The 18,961-nt window shown below is 34.4% G+C and overlaps 1 protein-coding gene across 3 annotated transcripts in view; it reads right to left on the bottom strand.

Moving 5' to 3' along the window:
- USP53 (ubiquitin specific peptidase 53) overlaps positions 1-18,961 on the bottom strand; it is a 64,494-nt gene that overhangs the window by 14,173 nt on the left and 31,360 nt on the right. For 2 of the 3 annotated variants that reach the window (XM_004265085.3, XM_033419339.2), the window contains 10 exons: positions 18,248-18,361; positions 18,085-18,167; positions 15,662-15,767; positions 14,919-15,065; positions 13,976-14,125; positions 9,504-9,666; positions 8,856-9,008; positions 7,367-7,513; positions 5,677-6,415; positions 4,523-4,599 (listed from right to left, as the gene is read on the bottom strand). In XM_004265085.3, the coding sequence (XP_004265133.1) occupies positions 4,523-4,599; positions 5,677-6,415; positions 7,367-7,513; positions 8,856-9,008; positions 9,504-9,666; positions 13,976-14,125; positions 14,919-15,065; positions 15,662-15,767; positions 18,085-18,167; positions 18,248-18,361 (1,879 nt within the window). The remainder of the gene's footprint in view (positions 1-4,522; positions 4,600-5,676; positions 6,416-7,366; positions 7,514-8,855; positions 9,009-9,503; positions 9,667-13,975; positions 14,126-14,918; positions 15,066-15,661; positions 15,768-18,084; positions 18,168-18,247; positions 18,362-18,961) is intronic. The other variant, XM_049708824.1, reaches the window with a different exon arrangement.

The raw sequence follows: 18,961 nt of genomic DNA, 5'->3' as shown, positions 1-18,961 counted from the left end.
GACCTAATAATTCCTTTGTGATTTGTTATTTACAATCTATAAATATCCAAACACATATTTATTCAGTAGATAACCTTACTCCATAGAGAAAAGAGTCCATTAGGTATGAACTCCTTCAACTGACTCATCTAACACAATACACACTGAATGGTACCAACACTCACCTTTATCTCTCCCATTACAGAAAAACTACTACTCCCTTAATTCAAAGCTTTCCTTTGAAGTTCCATTCTCACTCTACCTCCAGAGATCTTACTCCATTAATTACTGTTCTGGTCTATTCTTATCTTCACACCTTTCTCACCCTCTGTACATCATTAGTTCCTTACCCTCTGTAACATAAATGCAAAACTAAGCTCTTGGTTTCATTTTTCTCCTTTAGGTAGGGCTTCTTTACTATTCACAGCAAGGGTTTTGACAGACATGTGCACTTATTTACTTCTCTTATTTACTTTTTATTCTACTGTAACCTTTTTTGAAAAACTTTTAATTTGAAGATAATTTCATAAAGTTCAGAGAAGTTGAAAGAAATACCTACCTGCATATCCTTTACTCAGATTCACCTATTATTAACACTTTACCCCACTTTTTTTTCTGAACCATTTGAGAGTAAGTTACAAACATCATGACCCTTTACGTCTAAACACTTCAGTTCTACCTCAATCTTGCTTCTATTCTAATGTTCCCTCTATTCTAATGTTTCTCTAATACTGCTTTTACTAGGTCACTAATGACTTACTAACTGCTAAACCAAACTTGGACTTTTTAATCCTTATTCTGCTTAATCTGTGATCACTTTTCTTTTTGAAGCTCTCCATTTTCCCAGTTTCCGTGTGCTAACTAACTCCCTCTCCTGTATTTTCTCATACTTTCCAGCTACTCCTCATTCTTTTCCAAAGTTGCTCCTTCTCTCTACTCTTAGCTCATCTCTTTTAGTCAGCAAACCCCATGTTTCTTCCTTTGTCTATTTTTTTTTCCCTGAAATCTCCCATTTTCCTGCATGATGTTGTCCATGTCTACCGCATTCAATTCCCATATATGTTGATGGCTACCAATACATAATCTTTCCTGCATTCCAGACATTTGTTCCTAACTAATCTACTTACCTAGATGACAAACCAAACAAATCCAAAAATAAATTTGCCATCCTCTCTCACCCCCAAAATTTGTCCCTTCTTCCTATATTCCTCCATTTGGTAAATGGTGAATCCACTTATGTAATACCCAAATACGGCCACCCCCAGCTTTCTCCTTTTCCCTCACTGTGCACATCTGTCACAGAAAGTGACTCCACTGTCCACACATTCTTATAATCTCTCAAATCTTCTTTCTTGACATTGATACTGCCTTAGTTTATACCCTCATCTTTTCTCTCCTAGGCTATTATTCATCTAAATAATTTTTCTCCCACTGCTCCAAATTCACCCCCTACACTGCCACCAAAGAGTCCTTTCTAAATGCAAACTGGAGTACGCTACTCTCCTTGTCCTTAGATGCCTTTCCATTTACTTTTTAGGATTTAAAAATAGCATAAAAGTTTCATCATGATTTGGCTTCTCTCTATCCTCTAACCATCATCTCACAATTTCCAGGTATGCATTCCAGCCTTGTATATAACAAACTAGCTGTATCCTTCCAATATGTGACAGTTTCTCCTGACCACGTGCTTTTGAACATGTCATTTCTTCTGTTTTGAATGTAATTTAAGGCATTTGACATTCTCCCCATTAGTGACCCATTTTTAAAAGAGGAGCTAAAATAATCTAAGTGGCATTGTGGAATTTCAACAATGTTCCCAAATAATAGCTTTAGGCAGTGTAGGTATATTTGTTTGCAGCAGAATCCATAAATATAATAGGCTATATAATATCTCTATCAATGAAAAACTATCAGTGAGATAATTACAATGGCATTGTTATAGATTTTAATTTCTCTACCATCACATAAACTTGTACAGACTAATATTGAAAGCTGACTTAAACGTCAAACAAAATATGAAAATAAAAAATTTTCTAAGGTTTCTTAACTTTGTAAAAGTCTTTTACCTATGGATAGAAAGTCATTCTTCAGGTCAATAATGTAAGTGTACCCCCATTTTATAATTAAGAAGTAGGAGAAATCCAAGAAAATCATACCAAGCCACAAAAAATTAAACTGTGCCTTACTGAAAAAAAGGAAAAAATGCACGCAGGGCCAGTTTTTAGCTTGGAAAAAAAATTCCTATACCCACTTTAACATGTTCTCAAAGACTAGGGGAGGGAAATACACATACAGATACCATAAGGCATGAACATTAATAAAGTTTCCCTAAGCAAACACTAGCTTAAAGAACTATGGTAGGCTTTGAAGTTTATTAAACAAGAAATAATTTTAATGTAATGCAATTTATGTAGTTAAATAAAACGTGGGGTACATAAAACCATAACAAGATACCACTTCACACCCATTAGGATGGCAATTCTCCAAAAAAAAACCCCAGAAAATAACAAGTATTGGTGAGGATATGAAGAACTTGGAACCTCTGCACTGCTGGTGGGAATGTAAAATAGTGCAGCTGCTGTGGAAAACAGAATGGTGGTTCCTCAAAAAACTAAACAGAGAATTGCCACAGGATCCAGCAATTGTGCTTCTGGGTATATACTCAAAAGAACTGAAAGCAGGGATTTCAGATATTTGTACACTAATATACACAGGGGCATTATATACAATAGCCAAAAGGTAGAATCAACCCAAATGTCCATCAACAGATGAATGGATAAACAAAATGTGTTACATCATATAATGCAATATTATTCAGCCTTAAAAGGAATGAAATTCTGATACATGGATGAACTCTGAAGACGTTGTGCTAAGTGAAATAAGCCAGTCACAAAAAGACAAACCCTGCATGACTCCACTTATATGAGGTACCCAGAGTAGTCAAATTCAAAGAGACAGAAAGTAGAATGGAGGTTGCAGGGGCCAGGGGAGGGGGGAATGGGGAGTTGTTTAATGGGTACAGTTTCAATTTGAGATGAAAGAATTATGGAGATAGATGGTAGTGATGGTGGCAAAACAATGCACATGTACTTAATATCAGACAATGGCAACTTAAAAATGGTTAGAATGACAAATTCTGTGGTGTATATTTTACCACAATAAAAAAAATTAGTTTTAATTGGCTACATACATACTATTTCATATTAAGTGGGGAAACCCAGAACAAATCTATTATAGCAATGCACTCCTAACCATCGAAATTTCTATGACCTTGTGTTTTTATTAATATCAGGAAGCAAGCATCATTTTATAAAGAGCACTGAACTTGCAGTTATTGTTCAGTTTTTACTGACTTCTGCTGTTGATTTCTGGCCAGCCTTTTACTGTTTCCTGTAATACTTGGTTACCAGACTTTTATCAGATTTTTTAAACAGGCGAGACATTTTATATGGGAAAGGAAGGTTATTTCCTTAATATAAGTGTTTCCTTCTGATATTATACCATTTGATGAAAACAAAATAATTAAACATTTAATCATATTCAATATCTGCAACCTGAAAAATAATCTCCACAAAAGCCTTAAGGATGATAAAGACTAAAAACAAACTTTAAAATGTGTTCTTCATGGCTATTTTTTTATCGTGAAAAACTATAGCCCTTCTAATCCTCTGAATTCTAAAATTTGAAGACAATGACTTTGATTCCAACCTCAGTAATCCCCTTGCTCATCATTTTCCTTGATCCCTGTTCCCCAAATCCTTCAGGTATAACCTCTCAGTAACAATGCCGAATTCTGTAGACAAACATCTAGTTTTCTTTGCTTCTGGGCCTCTATGTGTTGCTAACAAATCACCTATAATAATGTCACACCATTACATGTTTACTGTTTCCGAAGTGAACTTTTCTAGCAGGCTGTTTATCAATTTTTCTATCTGTCCTTAACGCCTGTGGTAGACATTAGGACCGTTCATACATATTGCAGTGCACCAGCAAATTACCCTTTTCCACCCTCTTTGAAATTAGGCCTGGCTGTTAAGACTTGCCTTGGCCAGTCAGATGTGAGTGGAAGCACATTTATCACTTCTGGGTTGAAAGTTTTAAGAGCTTACATGTGATTCACTATGTTGTGTCCCCTTCAATCTCCTCTCCCCCCAGTACTGCAATGATCAAAGAAGTACTGGTAGAGATGGAGTCCCATTAGCCTCAGGCCCTGAGTGATTACTAGGAAGAGACTTCATGCTGACATTCACAGGACACGTGCTGTGAGCAAGAAACAATCTTGTACTAAGACATGAAGATTTTCAAGTTGTTACCACTGCACAGCGCAGAACCTAGCCTAGCCTGACTGACACACTTTCCCTTTTTCCTATTCCCTTAAGTAGCTATTCCCATCTTTTAAGACTTCAAGCATAAACTCTCCCAGCTTCCATCCTCATTACTCATAAACTTATCAGTGACAGGACTGCCCTTAGCTTCTTTACTCGTAATACCATGATTTATTCTTTACTGCTACTATGATAATATATTTAAATAAAATTTTTACCTTCCAAGTAGTTTTTGCTCTGTTGGGAGGTACAGTTCATACGATCTATGTTTAGATTGCTTGTCTTAATCTGGTTGCTAGAGAATAGAATAAAACACACACCAAACACATCAGCTATAATGGATTATTATTTAGTTTACCCCAAGAAAAAGAAAGGAAATAACATTTGCTAAACAATTATTATATACCATGTGCTGTTCTAGGGGATTAATGTACATTATTAATCTACATCTCACAACTTAAAATACTTAAAAGAAGTTATTATCCTCATTTTTCAATAGGAGATTAAGGCTGTGAAAGTCAAATTAATTTGCCCAATAATTAAAATCCAAGCCTATCTGATTACAAAGTTCTGATCTTTCTAATACCCTAGGCTACCCCTTTCAAAGAAGTATTATGAAATTACCCTGCAAAGTAAAAAAGCTTCCCAAGTCTTTATTACAGTGATTATTTCGGTAAAACATGAGCGGTCGCTTTTTCTGGCTTTTCAGTAATGAATGTAATAAAACACCAGCTAACATCAAATTAAGATGCTTTAGATCGATTAAGAGCAGAAATAGTGGCTAAATTGACCTAAGTGGCGGACATGTTTTAGTGGTTACACAAAGAACTGCAAATAGACTGCTAACAGTAATATAATAAATGATTTCAGAATTAATTAAGAATTAATTGAATACAAACTTAGTTATTTGGCTGTATTCTTTAATACTTGCTAAAGGAAAAATATCTCTTTCATGGAACTGGGTTGTGACAGAAGAAAATAACCCCAGTTCTGAGTTACAAATGTTAGAAATGGGATAATGAATATTAACTAGGTTGAAGAATTAAACAATTAGCTTAATGACTGAGATACACCAATTTAAATCTATGGTTTAAAACCTGTAGTATATATACATCAATAGGTTTTAGTGGCAACAATGATAATGTATTTTACTTTCTAAACTTCCCCAAAATAAACAGTTGTTATTTTTGGAATCAAGAAATAACTATTAAAAATAGAAACTTGATATATCAAATAACCTGCAATATCCCAGGATACTCTGAGCTCAAGCTCTTTCCTTTTCATTTAACTGACCCCAACCTTTGAAAGTTACTTCAAATTACTAAAAAGAGAGAATGGTGGGGGGAAATTATTCACATAACTTGTGTATTACCTGAAGGATGCGGTTTCTTTAACACCACTGATATCCATCACTGTACCATTTCCATCGATAACAGGTGACTCCAAATTAGCAGAGCCATTACTGATATGATCACTGCTTTCATATCCAGACTCTGTCCTTTGCATCTGCCAATTGTCACCATGAACTTTAGTTTCTTTGAGGGCTTTATTTTTTTCTGCTCCTTTTCCATTAAATTCAAGGGAACTCCTGCTTCCTGTTTCCTGCTTCATTTCATCTTCATATATAGTCATTAAACATTTTTGCTTTGGATTCTCTTTTGGACAACTGTTAAAACTCTGATCTTTGCTACATTTAGATTTGTTACTAATATTTGATTTATGTCTTGGACTATGCTGCCTTTTTTCACTTTCATTAAAAATACTATCGACATTTAATGTTTCTCTCATAGGTTTCCAACCTCGATTTCGGCTTTTAGTGCTGCCATTACAGCTGCTTCCTTTATCCCTAGAATCTTGGCTACTGTCTGTATCATATCCAGTACCACTGTCACTCTTAAATTTGCCAGTTATTTTCTCTCCTGAAGCAAGAATCTGGGATTTACTTGAACTTAATGTTTGTGCAGAAGCTCGACTCTGATGGACAATTCGGTCATGCTTACACGGTCCTTTTCCTTGACTATGATATAGATGTGGATTCCCATTTTGTCTAAAGCCATTTGGGGCAGGAGGTGATCCAGACTTGAAATGTGGAAGGTCTTCATTAACCAAATCTTTAAAAATAAATAAAAATACAAATGAGCTACTCTTCAGAGCCACGTTTTAGTCACAAGCCAAATACCTTGTTTGAGAAGAAATGTTAAACAGTAATAAGTAAATCATAACATAAATGGTTATATAATTATTTTAAAAAATGATCTCTAAAGTAGATCATAAGATAATTACAGCAATTTTAAAAAACTATTCTATCTCATTCATAATTAATAAAAACCAAAAAAATAAAAATATTTCCCACCTATTATATTGGTAAAGATTTAAAATTTATTAAACCAATTGCTGCTGGAAACAGACATCTAATCACTGTTGGTGGGAGTGCAGACTGTCAAGTATTTTAGGAGGACAACTGAGCCACACCTACCAAAGTTGAAAATAAATAAACATACCCTAAACCCAGCAATTATTCCGAAAGAATTTTATGCTAATGGCTGTATGCAAAAAGTACCTGTGAAAGGATTTCACTGCAGCAAGAATCTTAAATCAAGTTCTAAAGTCTAGCAATATCGGTTAAATTATACTATGTTCATAAAGAAAAGAGCATAAAACCATAAAAAGTAAGACGTGCTCATAATGAACTGGAAACTATTAACAGTGGAACAGAGTGAAGGTCAAGGGTTGCAGGAAAAGAAGTTCTTTTCACTTAATTTTATAACCTTCCTTATTATTCGAATGTACCATACGGGTGAATTGAATTTATAGTTAAAAGTAAAGTTGAAACATAAAAAACACAAGTATTCCAGGCTAGAATTGAATAAGAACTAGGAAAACTTTACATTTATAGGTTTAATAGGTATATTAAAGAAATCATACTAAGATACATAATATCTAAATAAATATATATAATATATAAAGAAATTATATTAAATTGTATTAAATTATAAAACTTAGCTTTAAAATAAGATTTTAGCTGCCCCTTTTCCAATGAATGCTGTAAGTTCTTAAGTTACCTCTATGTCTGCCCAAATCTTTTCTCTGTCCCCTTTCCAAATCTTTCCTTTGTGAGGAAAGTAAGTTTTTCTGTTCAATGGCTTTTAGAGCACATTCTCTGGAAATGTCTTTTATTTTTTCCCTTTGATCATTGTGACTTGACTTAACTGTAAAAGAAACCATTCTTTAATAATGATACAGATCATTTTTCAAATTGCTCAATAAAAGTACAAATTGAACTATATTAAAATTTAAGATGCTATATACTAACAAAATACAGATTAAACTATACAATGAAATCATTTTTATGCTTAACTAAAAACTCAATGTGATTTATGCTGACACTAGAGATGCAAGCTGTGTTTTAAAACTTCATGTATAGCTCTACAGCGAATGTAAAGGAAAACAAGAGAACTTTTCTTGAAATAATGAGAGCTAAAGGTAACTGAGTGGTTAGTATGTGTCAGGCGCTATTCTAAGTGTCTAAACTCATTTATCAATACTTCTCAGAGGTGGGTACAATTACTATCTTCATTTTGGATTCGGAAACAGAGGCATAGAGAAGTTAAGAACTCGCCCAAGTTCACATAGCTTGTACGTGTAGAACCAGGATTATTAACACAAATTGCCTGGCTCCAATGTTTGTGTTCTTAAACACATACAGTTTCTAGTAAAAGTAGGTATCTTTGAAAAATAGATAATGGCTTAATATAAGAGTATCAATAATACATAAAATGGAAAAAGTTCCATTAAGAACTTTTAAAAGCATTTATCGTAAATGGTAATTGTTAATGCTGAATCTTATCACCCTTGATTAAATGGGTTACTTTTAGGGTTAGACATTATTTCATTAACATATTTAAAAGTTCCTTACAAAATCATCCTCAACATCCACCCACTTAGAGTTTTGCATATTTCTAAACCATAACTGTACATCATGCTGTGATTGTTTCATGTTGGACCCTAATCACAGATCTTGGATTGTGAAAATTAAAGTTGTGGAATGATAATAACAAGAGACAGTTGAATAAAAATGAGGATAAAAATAAACTACAACTATAGTAACTTCAAACTATTGTTGCATTCACTAATACTACATTTAATTTTGGCATAAGAGCCAAATTATTAACTAAATGTTTTTCCTCTACAAGTTAACAATTAACTCCTTGAAGGAAAGGCCATATCATAGCTTTCTCTGGTGACAGTCCAGGTTGCCTCCACCCTATTACGTACAGCCTTGAGTGAATGGAGAAACTCAAACACTAGTCACGTCAAACTGTTCAAATAAAACTATAGGTCTCGGAGAAATGCTTAAGTCCAAATACAAAATTTTGTTTCTACTTTTTATTTTCTTTTCATGGCCAAGGAAAGCTAGTTAAGGACTCTCCTCTTGGTCCTTACCAAGAATTACAGATTCAGTAAGTGAAGAAAGAGGGAAGCTTAACTATGAAGAGAGGGGGAAGCTTAATTATTCAAGGACAATGTAAAAATGACAATTTAAATACATACCTGTTCCTCTACTGCCACTTGTTTGAATGTGGCTCCGATTAAATGATGAAATACTATCTGCTTGAAATTTTTGATTTTCTCTCTGTTTTGTCTGATCACCAAATCCATTTTCTTTTGAATTCTCCGACTTATGAATTGAGGACTTTTCACATCCTTAAAAAGACCAACAAAACTGTATAATCCCCTTCCTCCTCTCCACCAGCAGAAGAGATATTTGAATCATCTTTTCAGACATTTTTAATGATATAGAGAAAATTACTTAAAAACTTAGAGGACTGACATCTTTTAAGGACTTCTACATGCTTTGTAGGGCATTCAAAAATGGCCTCGCTGCTTTGGACTTTTCCAGTGTACTAACTCACTTTAAATCTCAATATTTACTGCTAGTAAGAGCTACCAGCCAAGTATCCCCTCCTGTGTTTGTGTGACCATAGTCGTGGGTGGCTGCTGAAGGTGCTTCTGAGGCCACAGAGGAGGAAAGATTTCTTTATAAAGACTAATTCTAAGTATTAGAATTTTCCTGAACTCCACTTTACTGAAACTAAATTTTGAAATTATCCTCAACATTCATTTCATATTCAGTATATTAGTATTCCTAGTGTGATTGCGATAACAGAAAAACACTAAAAAGAACTTTTAAACAATTACCTATATTTTCTGCAATGGATTTATGAGGTGACCAGTTGATGACCTGCCTGAGCGCATCTTCAGTGGAAACTGCTGTGCCATCTGGGTTTGCGTAAAACAAAAGCAGTGGTTGGAAGTGGCATCGGATACACTTGGAGACCACATCTTTCCATCTAGTTCCAACCTTAAAAAATTACAAATGAATAGAAACAAAACAAAACCTTGTAATCAATGTGTTACATGAAAAGGCAGAGACTGAATTACTTTGTATATTAAAAAATTTTAAAGACACTCAGACACTAGCAGTTCAACTATTCATCACACTATATGATTAATTTTATTTAGTAACTAGTCTAGATAAAAATCATATAAACATTATCATTAAAAAACTGATGGGCAAGATTGTACACTTTCTATATCAAGATCTAGATTATCAAAATTTTAAAGGCTTTGTTCATACATGTTGACTGACTTTTGACAAAGACTTCAAGCAATTTAATGGGGAAATATAAGAGTCTATTCAACAAATGGTGCTGGAACAACTGGATGGCCGTATGATGACTGGATGGCAGCCGCTGCTGCTTCTACTTTCAATAGATTCCAGAGACTGACCATCTACTATGTGACGTCAGGGCCAACATGGCAACTGATGCAGCAAATCCAGAACCACGACTTCCCACTCGGAGTAGAGGAGCAGGATGTTGGCACTCTGCCTGTGTCCTGTGCTTGGGAGAGTGGAATGAAACAGCACCCAGAAGCCTGTGCTTCAGCTCATATTAATGTGTAGATACCATTCTTGTAGCTGTTAACTGCGAGTTTAGCTTGATTTAAGGGTTTGGGGGGGACCATTTAACTTAATTTCTGCCAGTTTTGAGATGTCTATGTAAATAGGGTTGGCACAGATGCAACAATGTGTAAGACTAGGTGATGGGGTCACACTTATCCGTGTTCCTATGGAAACTATTTGAACATTTGTTTTACATGGATTTTTATCCACTTTTCAAACATGCTACTAAAGTGTGCCCCTCAACTGATGAGCAAGCATTTGTAGCTTGTGCATTGGCAGAATGGGCCAGAAGCTTAGTGTTGTGACCTGTTTTAAAATAAATAAAGAAAGTATCTTGAAATTAAAAAAAAAAAGATATTATGCCTAGCAAAGGAAGCCAAACACAGAGAATGTCTATTGTAAGAGACCATTCACATAAACTGTAGAATGAGATCAATGATTTCCTGGGACCCAGGGTTGGGGACAGTAAAGGGACATGACAGGATTTTCTGGAGTGATGAAAATGTTCTATACAATGATTGTGGAGGTTAAACAGGCATGTATACAGTTGTCAAAATCCAAACTATACACTTAGAATGGGTACATTTTAATGTTTGTAAATTATACCTCTATAAAGTTCATTTAAAAACAAAACAAAACCAATGAAACAAAGCATTCTAGAATATTCGCTTTTTATTAGAGAAGGGGTCTTTAAAAAAATTTGAGGAGTTTGTTCAAATTACACATTTTTACTTTTTTTTTTTTCCGGTACGCGGGCCTCTCACCGCTGCGGCCCCTCCCGCTGCGGAGCACAGGCTCCGGACGCGCAGGCCCAGCGGCCATGGCCCACGGGCCCAGCCGCTCCGCGGCACATGGGATCCTCCCGGACCGGGGCATGAACCCGCGTCCCCTGCATCGGCAGGCGGACTCCCAACCACTGCGCCACCAGGGAAGCCCCAAATTACACATTTTTAGCTGTTTACCCCCTTTACCTGGGATTCTGAGATACTTGAAGAACGAGAGTAGTTTGAAAACAAAAGAAACCTGAAACTCAGAGAGTGACTACCCAGTTCTTCCTTCAAATTTTGACAATTTAAACTATGAGGATGCAAAATAGGAGTGCCAAAATGTTGCTGCATACTGACTCAAGATGGAACTTCTTAATAAACTGCCATATCAAAGTACTAAGTAATTCAAGCAAAGTGTGGACTTTAGAATATGAATTTCCAAATTTTTTCACTGGCTTTATTGAATATAACTTAATAAAATAAAACCATCCAATTACACTGTACAAGTCAGTGAGTTCTGCTAAATGTCTACAATCATGTAATCCTCACTTCCAAAACTTTCCCTGTACCCCTTTGCAATGCCTGGCAACCAATGGTCTACTCTGTCACTTTGTTTTTTCCTTTTCTAGAATTTCACATAAGCGGAATCATATTATTTAGCTGTTTGTGTCTCACTTCTTTCATTTAGCGCAATACTTTTGAGATTTTTCTACATTGTTGCATGTATCACTAGTTCATTCCTTTTTATTGCTGATTATTATATTCCATTGTATGGTTGTACAACTTCTTTATATTCACCTGATGATAGACATTTGAGTTGTTTCCAGTTTTGGTTACTATGAGTAAAACTGCTATGAATATTGAAGTACAAATTATGTATGGATACATGCTTTCACAGGAGTGGAATTGCTAGGTTGTATGATAAACATGTTTAAATTTATAAGAAACTGATAAACTGTTTTCTAAAGTGATTGTTCAGTTCTGCGTTTCCATCAGCCTCACAAGAGTCCTTGTCAGCTCTTGGTATGGTCAGTCTTTTTAATTTTAGGCATTCTAATAGGTGAGTAATGCAATCTCATTGTGAATCAAATTTGTACTTCCTTTGTGCCTAATGATGTACTGAATATCATTTCAAGGGCCATTCATGTATCTTCTTTGGTGAACTGTCCAAATCTTTTGCCCACTTTTAAATTGATTTGTCTTTTTATTATTGAGTTTAAGAGTTCTTGGGCTTCCCTGGTGGTGCAGTGGTTGGGAATCCACCTGCCAACGCAGAGGACACGGGTTCGAGCCCAAGTTCGGGAAGATCCCACATGCCGTGGAGCAACTAAGCCCATGCGCCACAAATACTGAGCCTGCGCTTTAGAGCCTGTGAGCCACAACTACTGAGCCCACGTGCCACAACTAATGAATCCCGTGTGCCTAGAGCCCGTGCTCTGCAACAAGAGAAGCCACCACAATGAGAAACCTGCACACCGCAACGAGGAGTGGCCCGTACTCGCCGCAACTAGAGAAAGCCCGCACACAGTAACGAAGACCCAACACAGCCAAAAATAACTAAATTAAATACATAAATTTAAAGAAAGAGTTCTTTATATATTCTGAATATAGCCTTTATTAGATATATGCTTGACAAGTATTTTCTCCCAGTCTATGGTTTGTCTTTTTATTCTCCTAACAGTATCTTACTGAACAGCAAAAGTTTTGACAAAGTCCAATTTATCAGCTAGTTTTATGGTCCATGTTTACTGACTGTTACCTAATAAATCTCTCTAAACAGCAGTTTTAACCTTCTTATCTGATATGTCTACTTCTGTCATTTTTGTTCTTTTTTTTTCCTAAGGCAATTTAATATCAGATCTGGCCTGGAACTGACCTCCGAGATCAGTTATTAGTATGAACCCTCGTTTTTGAGGTGCTGATGAAGTTTCTGAGAGAAAAGAAGGTGTGCTCCATTTCCCTACTCTGCCTGCTCACCCCATTTCATGTGATTTGAAGAAATGAAATGGCAGAGAAGGTCTGTTGTTACTGATATTCCTTCAGGGCATGGGTCATGTCTTCCTACTTCTTTGTATATTTGGTAATTTTTTAGTGAATGCTACTTTGAAATGGCATATTGAAATTTCACTGAATTTTACATTTTTGGCTATTGAACTATTTTGTTTTCCTTTTAAATTGTTGACATGTAGTTATGTGTTATGTCATATGGTATCATCTTGGTCCTTTGAAGGCATCATTTTAAGCTTTTTATGTCAGGTCCAGAGCAATCTTCAGTCTAGGAATAATTTAGCCCCACCATTAAGGTGGTATTTTTCTGAGGATTCAACTTGATGTCCTGTGTATCCACTCTTGCTAGTACGGATGCAAACTATTCTAGCCCCATGAGTTTAGGGAATTGTTTTCCAGTGGTCCCTTCTGCCACCTTGTGCTCATTTACCCTACACATGGTGGATCACTATTCAGCCAAAGATTAAAGGGGATCCCTCTGCCAATCTCCAGGACTTTCCCTCTGTGCAGCTTTCTTTCTGGTAATCTGTCCAGCAAATTTTAGCCATCTTGGCCTCCCTGAACTCTAATTTCGGTTTCCTCAACTCAGTGAGACTACTAGGCTTTGTTTGGGTTCTCCCTCGCTGCACTGCAATCCAGAAACTACCTCTAGGCAGTAGGCAGGGATCATTGTAGGGTTCATCTTGTTGGTTTCCCTTTTTTCTGTTCAACTGCCTGTCGTCCAGTGTCTAAAGTAGTTGCTTCATCTATTTGGTTTTCTAATTTTTAATACTGGAGGGCTTTAAATGATGCTATTATAATTAAATTCACTTATTTCTATTTTATATAAATACATATAATAATTATTTTATATAATTATTTCATTATTATATCATTTATTCCTAAAAAGTAAAAATCACAATAAATATTCCAGTTTGTAAAGCGTCACTTACCTCTTTCACATTTGCATCATCAAAAAATACCCATTTGGAACTCTTGGTATGAAAAGCAAAGGCACAGTAATGTCGGCTAGTGTAGCAAATCATGCCAACAAGGTGAAGTTCGCTATTTTTGGCATTTTCATCAGTAACCCTATAAAAAAGCTGTTTAAAAATAATGTATATTTAATACTGTATCTTTTTTAAAATGAGGAACAATTATTTGATGAGTCATGCATTTGATTCTCTATGAAAAATATTTCTCATGCATACTGCCCCAAACTGATATTATATTAGTACTAAAGACACCACATTGCCCTGTTAACAGAATTACTACTTTCAATTAGTCCACAAGAAACATTAAGTCCAATAAAATGTATTTATTACAACTTAGTTTAGTAGCACAGTATCTCTAACACAGAATTGACACTTTACATACATAAACTCAAAATGTGAGGTAAATTACACATTTCCTGATAATTCATGATTGAATCACATATTTTAACATACATTAAACGTACTACCTCAAGATAACTATTTAAAAGTTTAATTGTAATATAAACCAATTCAAAATATATTAAGATGGTAAAAAGCATATTAAGAGATAAGAGCTGTAGATGAATTTTAAATCTTAAATTTTTCTAGCTTAATATTTATATTTATAATCATTATCAAACACACACATACACACATGCATACAGTATCATATCATCATCACTCTATAGTGATACAGGGATAGAGCACATGATGGTTTAGTTTGTAACTGAAAGACATTCCTAGTCTAAGCAAGAAAGGCATTCCAGTTAGCCTGATTTGATTAACTTTCAGAGTTACATCTGCAAATTATTTCCTTTAGAAAGAAAATTTAGTTCTGAAAAACAAAGTGCCTTATAATATACGAAGATGTTTTAGAGGAATTTAAAAATAAAAAGGAAGAGAATGAAAAGAGTTGATATACCCCGGGAAGATAAAGATGTGTTGCGAGATTCCGAACAACATCCTCGGTCAAGTCAGAATGCTCAGAGTCCCAGACTAAACCAATTGTAACAATCTCTGGGCAATTCATTAAAACACGCCGAATTTTTATTTTTTGGCCACAGTTACTCTAAAGAAAAACACAAAAGACAACTTTTGAAATTATCAAAACAGATATACCACAGGTAATGCCTTATACAGTTTGTATTATGCAACAACATTCTTAACATGTATCAGAAATTTATTTCTTCAGCATATTAAAACAGACTTCTAGCAAAGTATTTGTCTTAATTATTGATTAAACATAAAGTTTATTTTAAATCAAAGTACTTTTCTTCGGTATTTTTGTAAATCTGTTAAAACAAGAATTCAACCTAAAAAAATAGCAGATATAAAGCCCTTGAAGCCATTAATAATGTTACATGAGGGAAGAATAATACCATCTGTAATGTTTATTTAAAGAAAAACAAAAAAGAAATTCTCTTTAGTCAAATGATAGACTTCAGAACTTAATCAACATATGCTACCTTAAATCCTTCACAGTGTTACAAGTTTTTAAAGAAATAAGAGCTCATATGGTATAAAGAGTTACCTAAGAAAACACTGAAAAAATAAATTCTTCAAATTAATTCCAGATATAATTAATATTTGCATGGTAATTTCTGAATGTCTATTTTCAAATTTACAAATACAGAAGCACACTAGTGTTCTCCAAATTATACTTACAGGACATTTCCTATAGTCATCAGTTGTATTTGCTGCTTGCAGCAATTCTGCAAACATTTCAGGCTTAGAGCGTTCATGCCTTTCCATCATTCTTTCAACTTCATTGCTACAAAAGAAAGAAGCAGTCCCAAACCTGGCCTACGAACTTAAAAAATATCCAGTAAATTTGCATCAAAAATACTAAGTTATCAATATCGGTATGATCATTTTTTCTGTCTTAAAACACAATTTTGTTTGAAAAATTAACCATGAAGTAAATTTCCATGAAATGAAAAATTATGATATTTGGCAGGTTATGATGAAAAAAGGTCAAGAACAGAATAAAATAACATGAAATCATACCATTGTTTGGAATTAGATGAATGAGGTAAGGTGTTCCATCTGAAGGTAATTCTAAGTTAACAGTTTCTTTTACTTTTTGTTACAGTTTTGTTTACTTTTACTTTTACTTTTTGTTACAGTTTTGTTTACTTTTTTTTGTTATTACTTAACAAACAGGGACTTGAGTTTAAACTTTTGCCTAACAAGAACAAGAAACTTTAGGAAAAGCTCCCTCTCTGGCCTAAAGTTCCCATAAACAAAGTTATTTTCAGCTAAGAGAAGGGCCCTTTGCTGATTAATGCAGAAGTCACAACCAAAGCTACTTAAATGAGGCTTGTGCCTTTTGTTCCTATTATGACTACTAACCATTTCATTAGAGTCTAGGCAGGGTATCAGTGCCATTTTGTATCCAACTTCTCCTAGAGTCAAATTTTTACATATCAAGGTATTAAGTAACTTTAAACAACTATTTAAACATTTCCAAAAAGATATATAATGTAAGCTCAATACGCCTACTAGTTTCCATTCGTGGTGCTCTGGTTTTACTTAATAGTAATTTCAACTATCCTAGAGCTGGATATATTTTACAGTTCAGTGGTAAGTAATATACAATATTCAATAACAACTAAAAGTACCAATTCTTCTAAAGCACTTCACAAGTAGACTAGAAAGCACTAAATCTGACAGGCTCATTCAAAATGCACATAATGGTTTTTTACAAAATTGACAGCATCAGAGTAGTGGTTAACCAGATACATTTTGAATTTGAAATGAACCCAGACCTGGATTTCAATCTTAATTCATCCATTTACCAGGTTAATCATATTAAACCTATTTCTTGATCAACAAAAGTTTTTGTTAAGATTAAAAGCAACAATTAATGTAAAGCCTGGAACATAGTAAGCATTGAACAACTGGTATTCAATACTTATCACCAATAAAAAGAGAGAGATTATAATTAGAATTCAAATTCTGGGCTTTAGCAATTCATGGCATGGACCAGAGAGAGACTGATGGAACTCTAATTCTTATTACCTGATACTGTCTCAGAGCACTGTCATTTTACACAAGAGTTTCAAAGTAGACTTAAAGTTTTACAGCTTTTAGTTTGTGGTCTATCCTGATTCAAACACCACCCTACTCTTCAAACAAAGTGAATGAAACTGACTACAAATGACTGAAGTTTAAAGAATGTTCCTCTAAATCGATGTTTCCCAACTCTGTATATATCCAAATTACCAACTTGCTATATTCAATGATCTTTAAGAAATAATGTGCTATATCCAAAATAAATCAAGGAAGTTTAATAATACAATGAAATGGATGAGCACCTAATATTCACTTTGTGCAATGATAAAAATATTGGTAGCATTTAGTAACTAACTGCTGTACTGATGCATTCTGATTAATAATTATTGACCCATGTTTTGTCTTTTGTACTAAAGTATCTGCAAACATTTATGATCTCATTCAGTGTTTATCATACATCAAATATTTACACTCTCAAATACCTGTTGCCATGTTCAAACAACTCTTACTATGTAAAGTCTAGAGATCATTTTTGGATCCCTAAGCTGATGTTTCATGGCTAGGGAGGGAGGGGACAGACAAGCATGGCAAATTTTTATTTCAGGTGAATGTTATGGCCTTAAATGCAATAAACCTAACAGAGGATTATTTTCACTTTTTTCTTTCTTGTCTGCTTACCCTAGCTTCCATCACTATGCAGGGACATGGTGGAGCCGACAGGAGACATGGCCACTACAAAGGTAACACCTTAGCAAAAATGAAGAAATCATGTACTATTCCATTTACCCTTGAACTTGTCATTTTAAGCTCTCCTTCACGGTTTCAAAAACTTGCTATAAATATAAATAAATATACATTTTGACTAATATTCTGTACATTTCACTGAGTGACATCTATATTTGGTTAAGTCAGAAACAACTGAGATAGACATCACTTAGTACCCCTGATGGTAGCACATTTGTTAATCTCAGAGAGTAGATATTCATATATGCTACAGTTTCATAAAATAAAGGCTCAATGTGATCACATATATGACTAACATCTTTGGTAAATATGCTTTAGTAGGTTCTTACCATAGGGCCGTTGTAGAAATGTACCGCACAAATTCTGTAAAGGGTAGAGGATCTGATGATGCTCCACAGCTACGACACACACACTGCAGGTAAAAATATATGTCTAATTTATCAATCATAAAACATAAATATAGTCTCTAATAAAACAGTTAAGCCATCTCACCTGTTCATACAGAGTCATAGCAAACTTCTGGTGAGTGATACAAGATTTAGAGGTACACATGTCTGCATCTCTGCTTGGCACTATGTGAAAATGAATCCTCTCCAGTATATTTTCCTAATTAAAAAATTAAAAGACAAATGAGTTGCAAATCTTGCATAGGACACTTCAAAATACAACTCTTTTTAACATTACAAATTGAAAAATCTAAGTATTTTCCAAAGTGTCAAACTCAGAAGTGCCATATACATTGTCAGCTTTTCAGCTTCCCTCTTTAACCGAGCCTTCAAATGTTGCTCAATTATTCACCTTTTGCAGCATTCGATTTTAAAAAAATTTTAGCAAAACATTATAATGTAACATGATTTTAATAAAGATTTAAAAAATCAATTCATGGTGGCTGACATCTAGAATTTAATATTAGAAAACAAGATTTCCTATGTTCCCAGCATTCTCACATTGAGAAAAAGCAATTAATTAAAAAAAATCCTACTTGGATCACTTGGATAGTCTATATAACTTAAATCAAAACATCAATGATAAAGGCTTATAATACCTGCACTAACAACCCGAATGCAAGTAATCTGCTCTTCAACAAACTTCTTATGAAAGTGTGGATTTGTAATATAGATCAATAAGGGGTATTAATTTCTTTAACAAATTATCCTTTTTACCAAAACTTAACCAATGGATTATTTTAATTAGTTAACTTCCCCC

This window comes from Orcinus orca, chromosome 4 (genome assembly GCF_937001465.1).
Source record: "Orcinus orca chromosome 4, mOrcOrc1.1, whole genome shotgun sequence".
NCBI classification, from domain to species: Eukaryota; Metazoa; Chordata; class Mammalia; order Artiodactyla; family Delphinidae; genus Orcinus; species Orcinus orca.
Note: the sequence above shows the minus strand (reverse complement) of the source record. Positions and strands in the feature narration are given on the sequence as shown.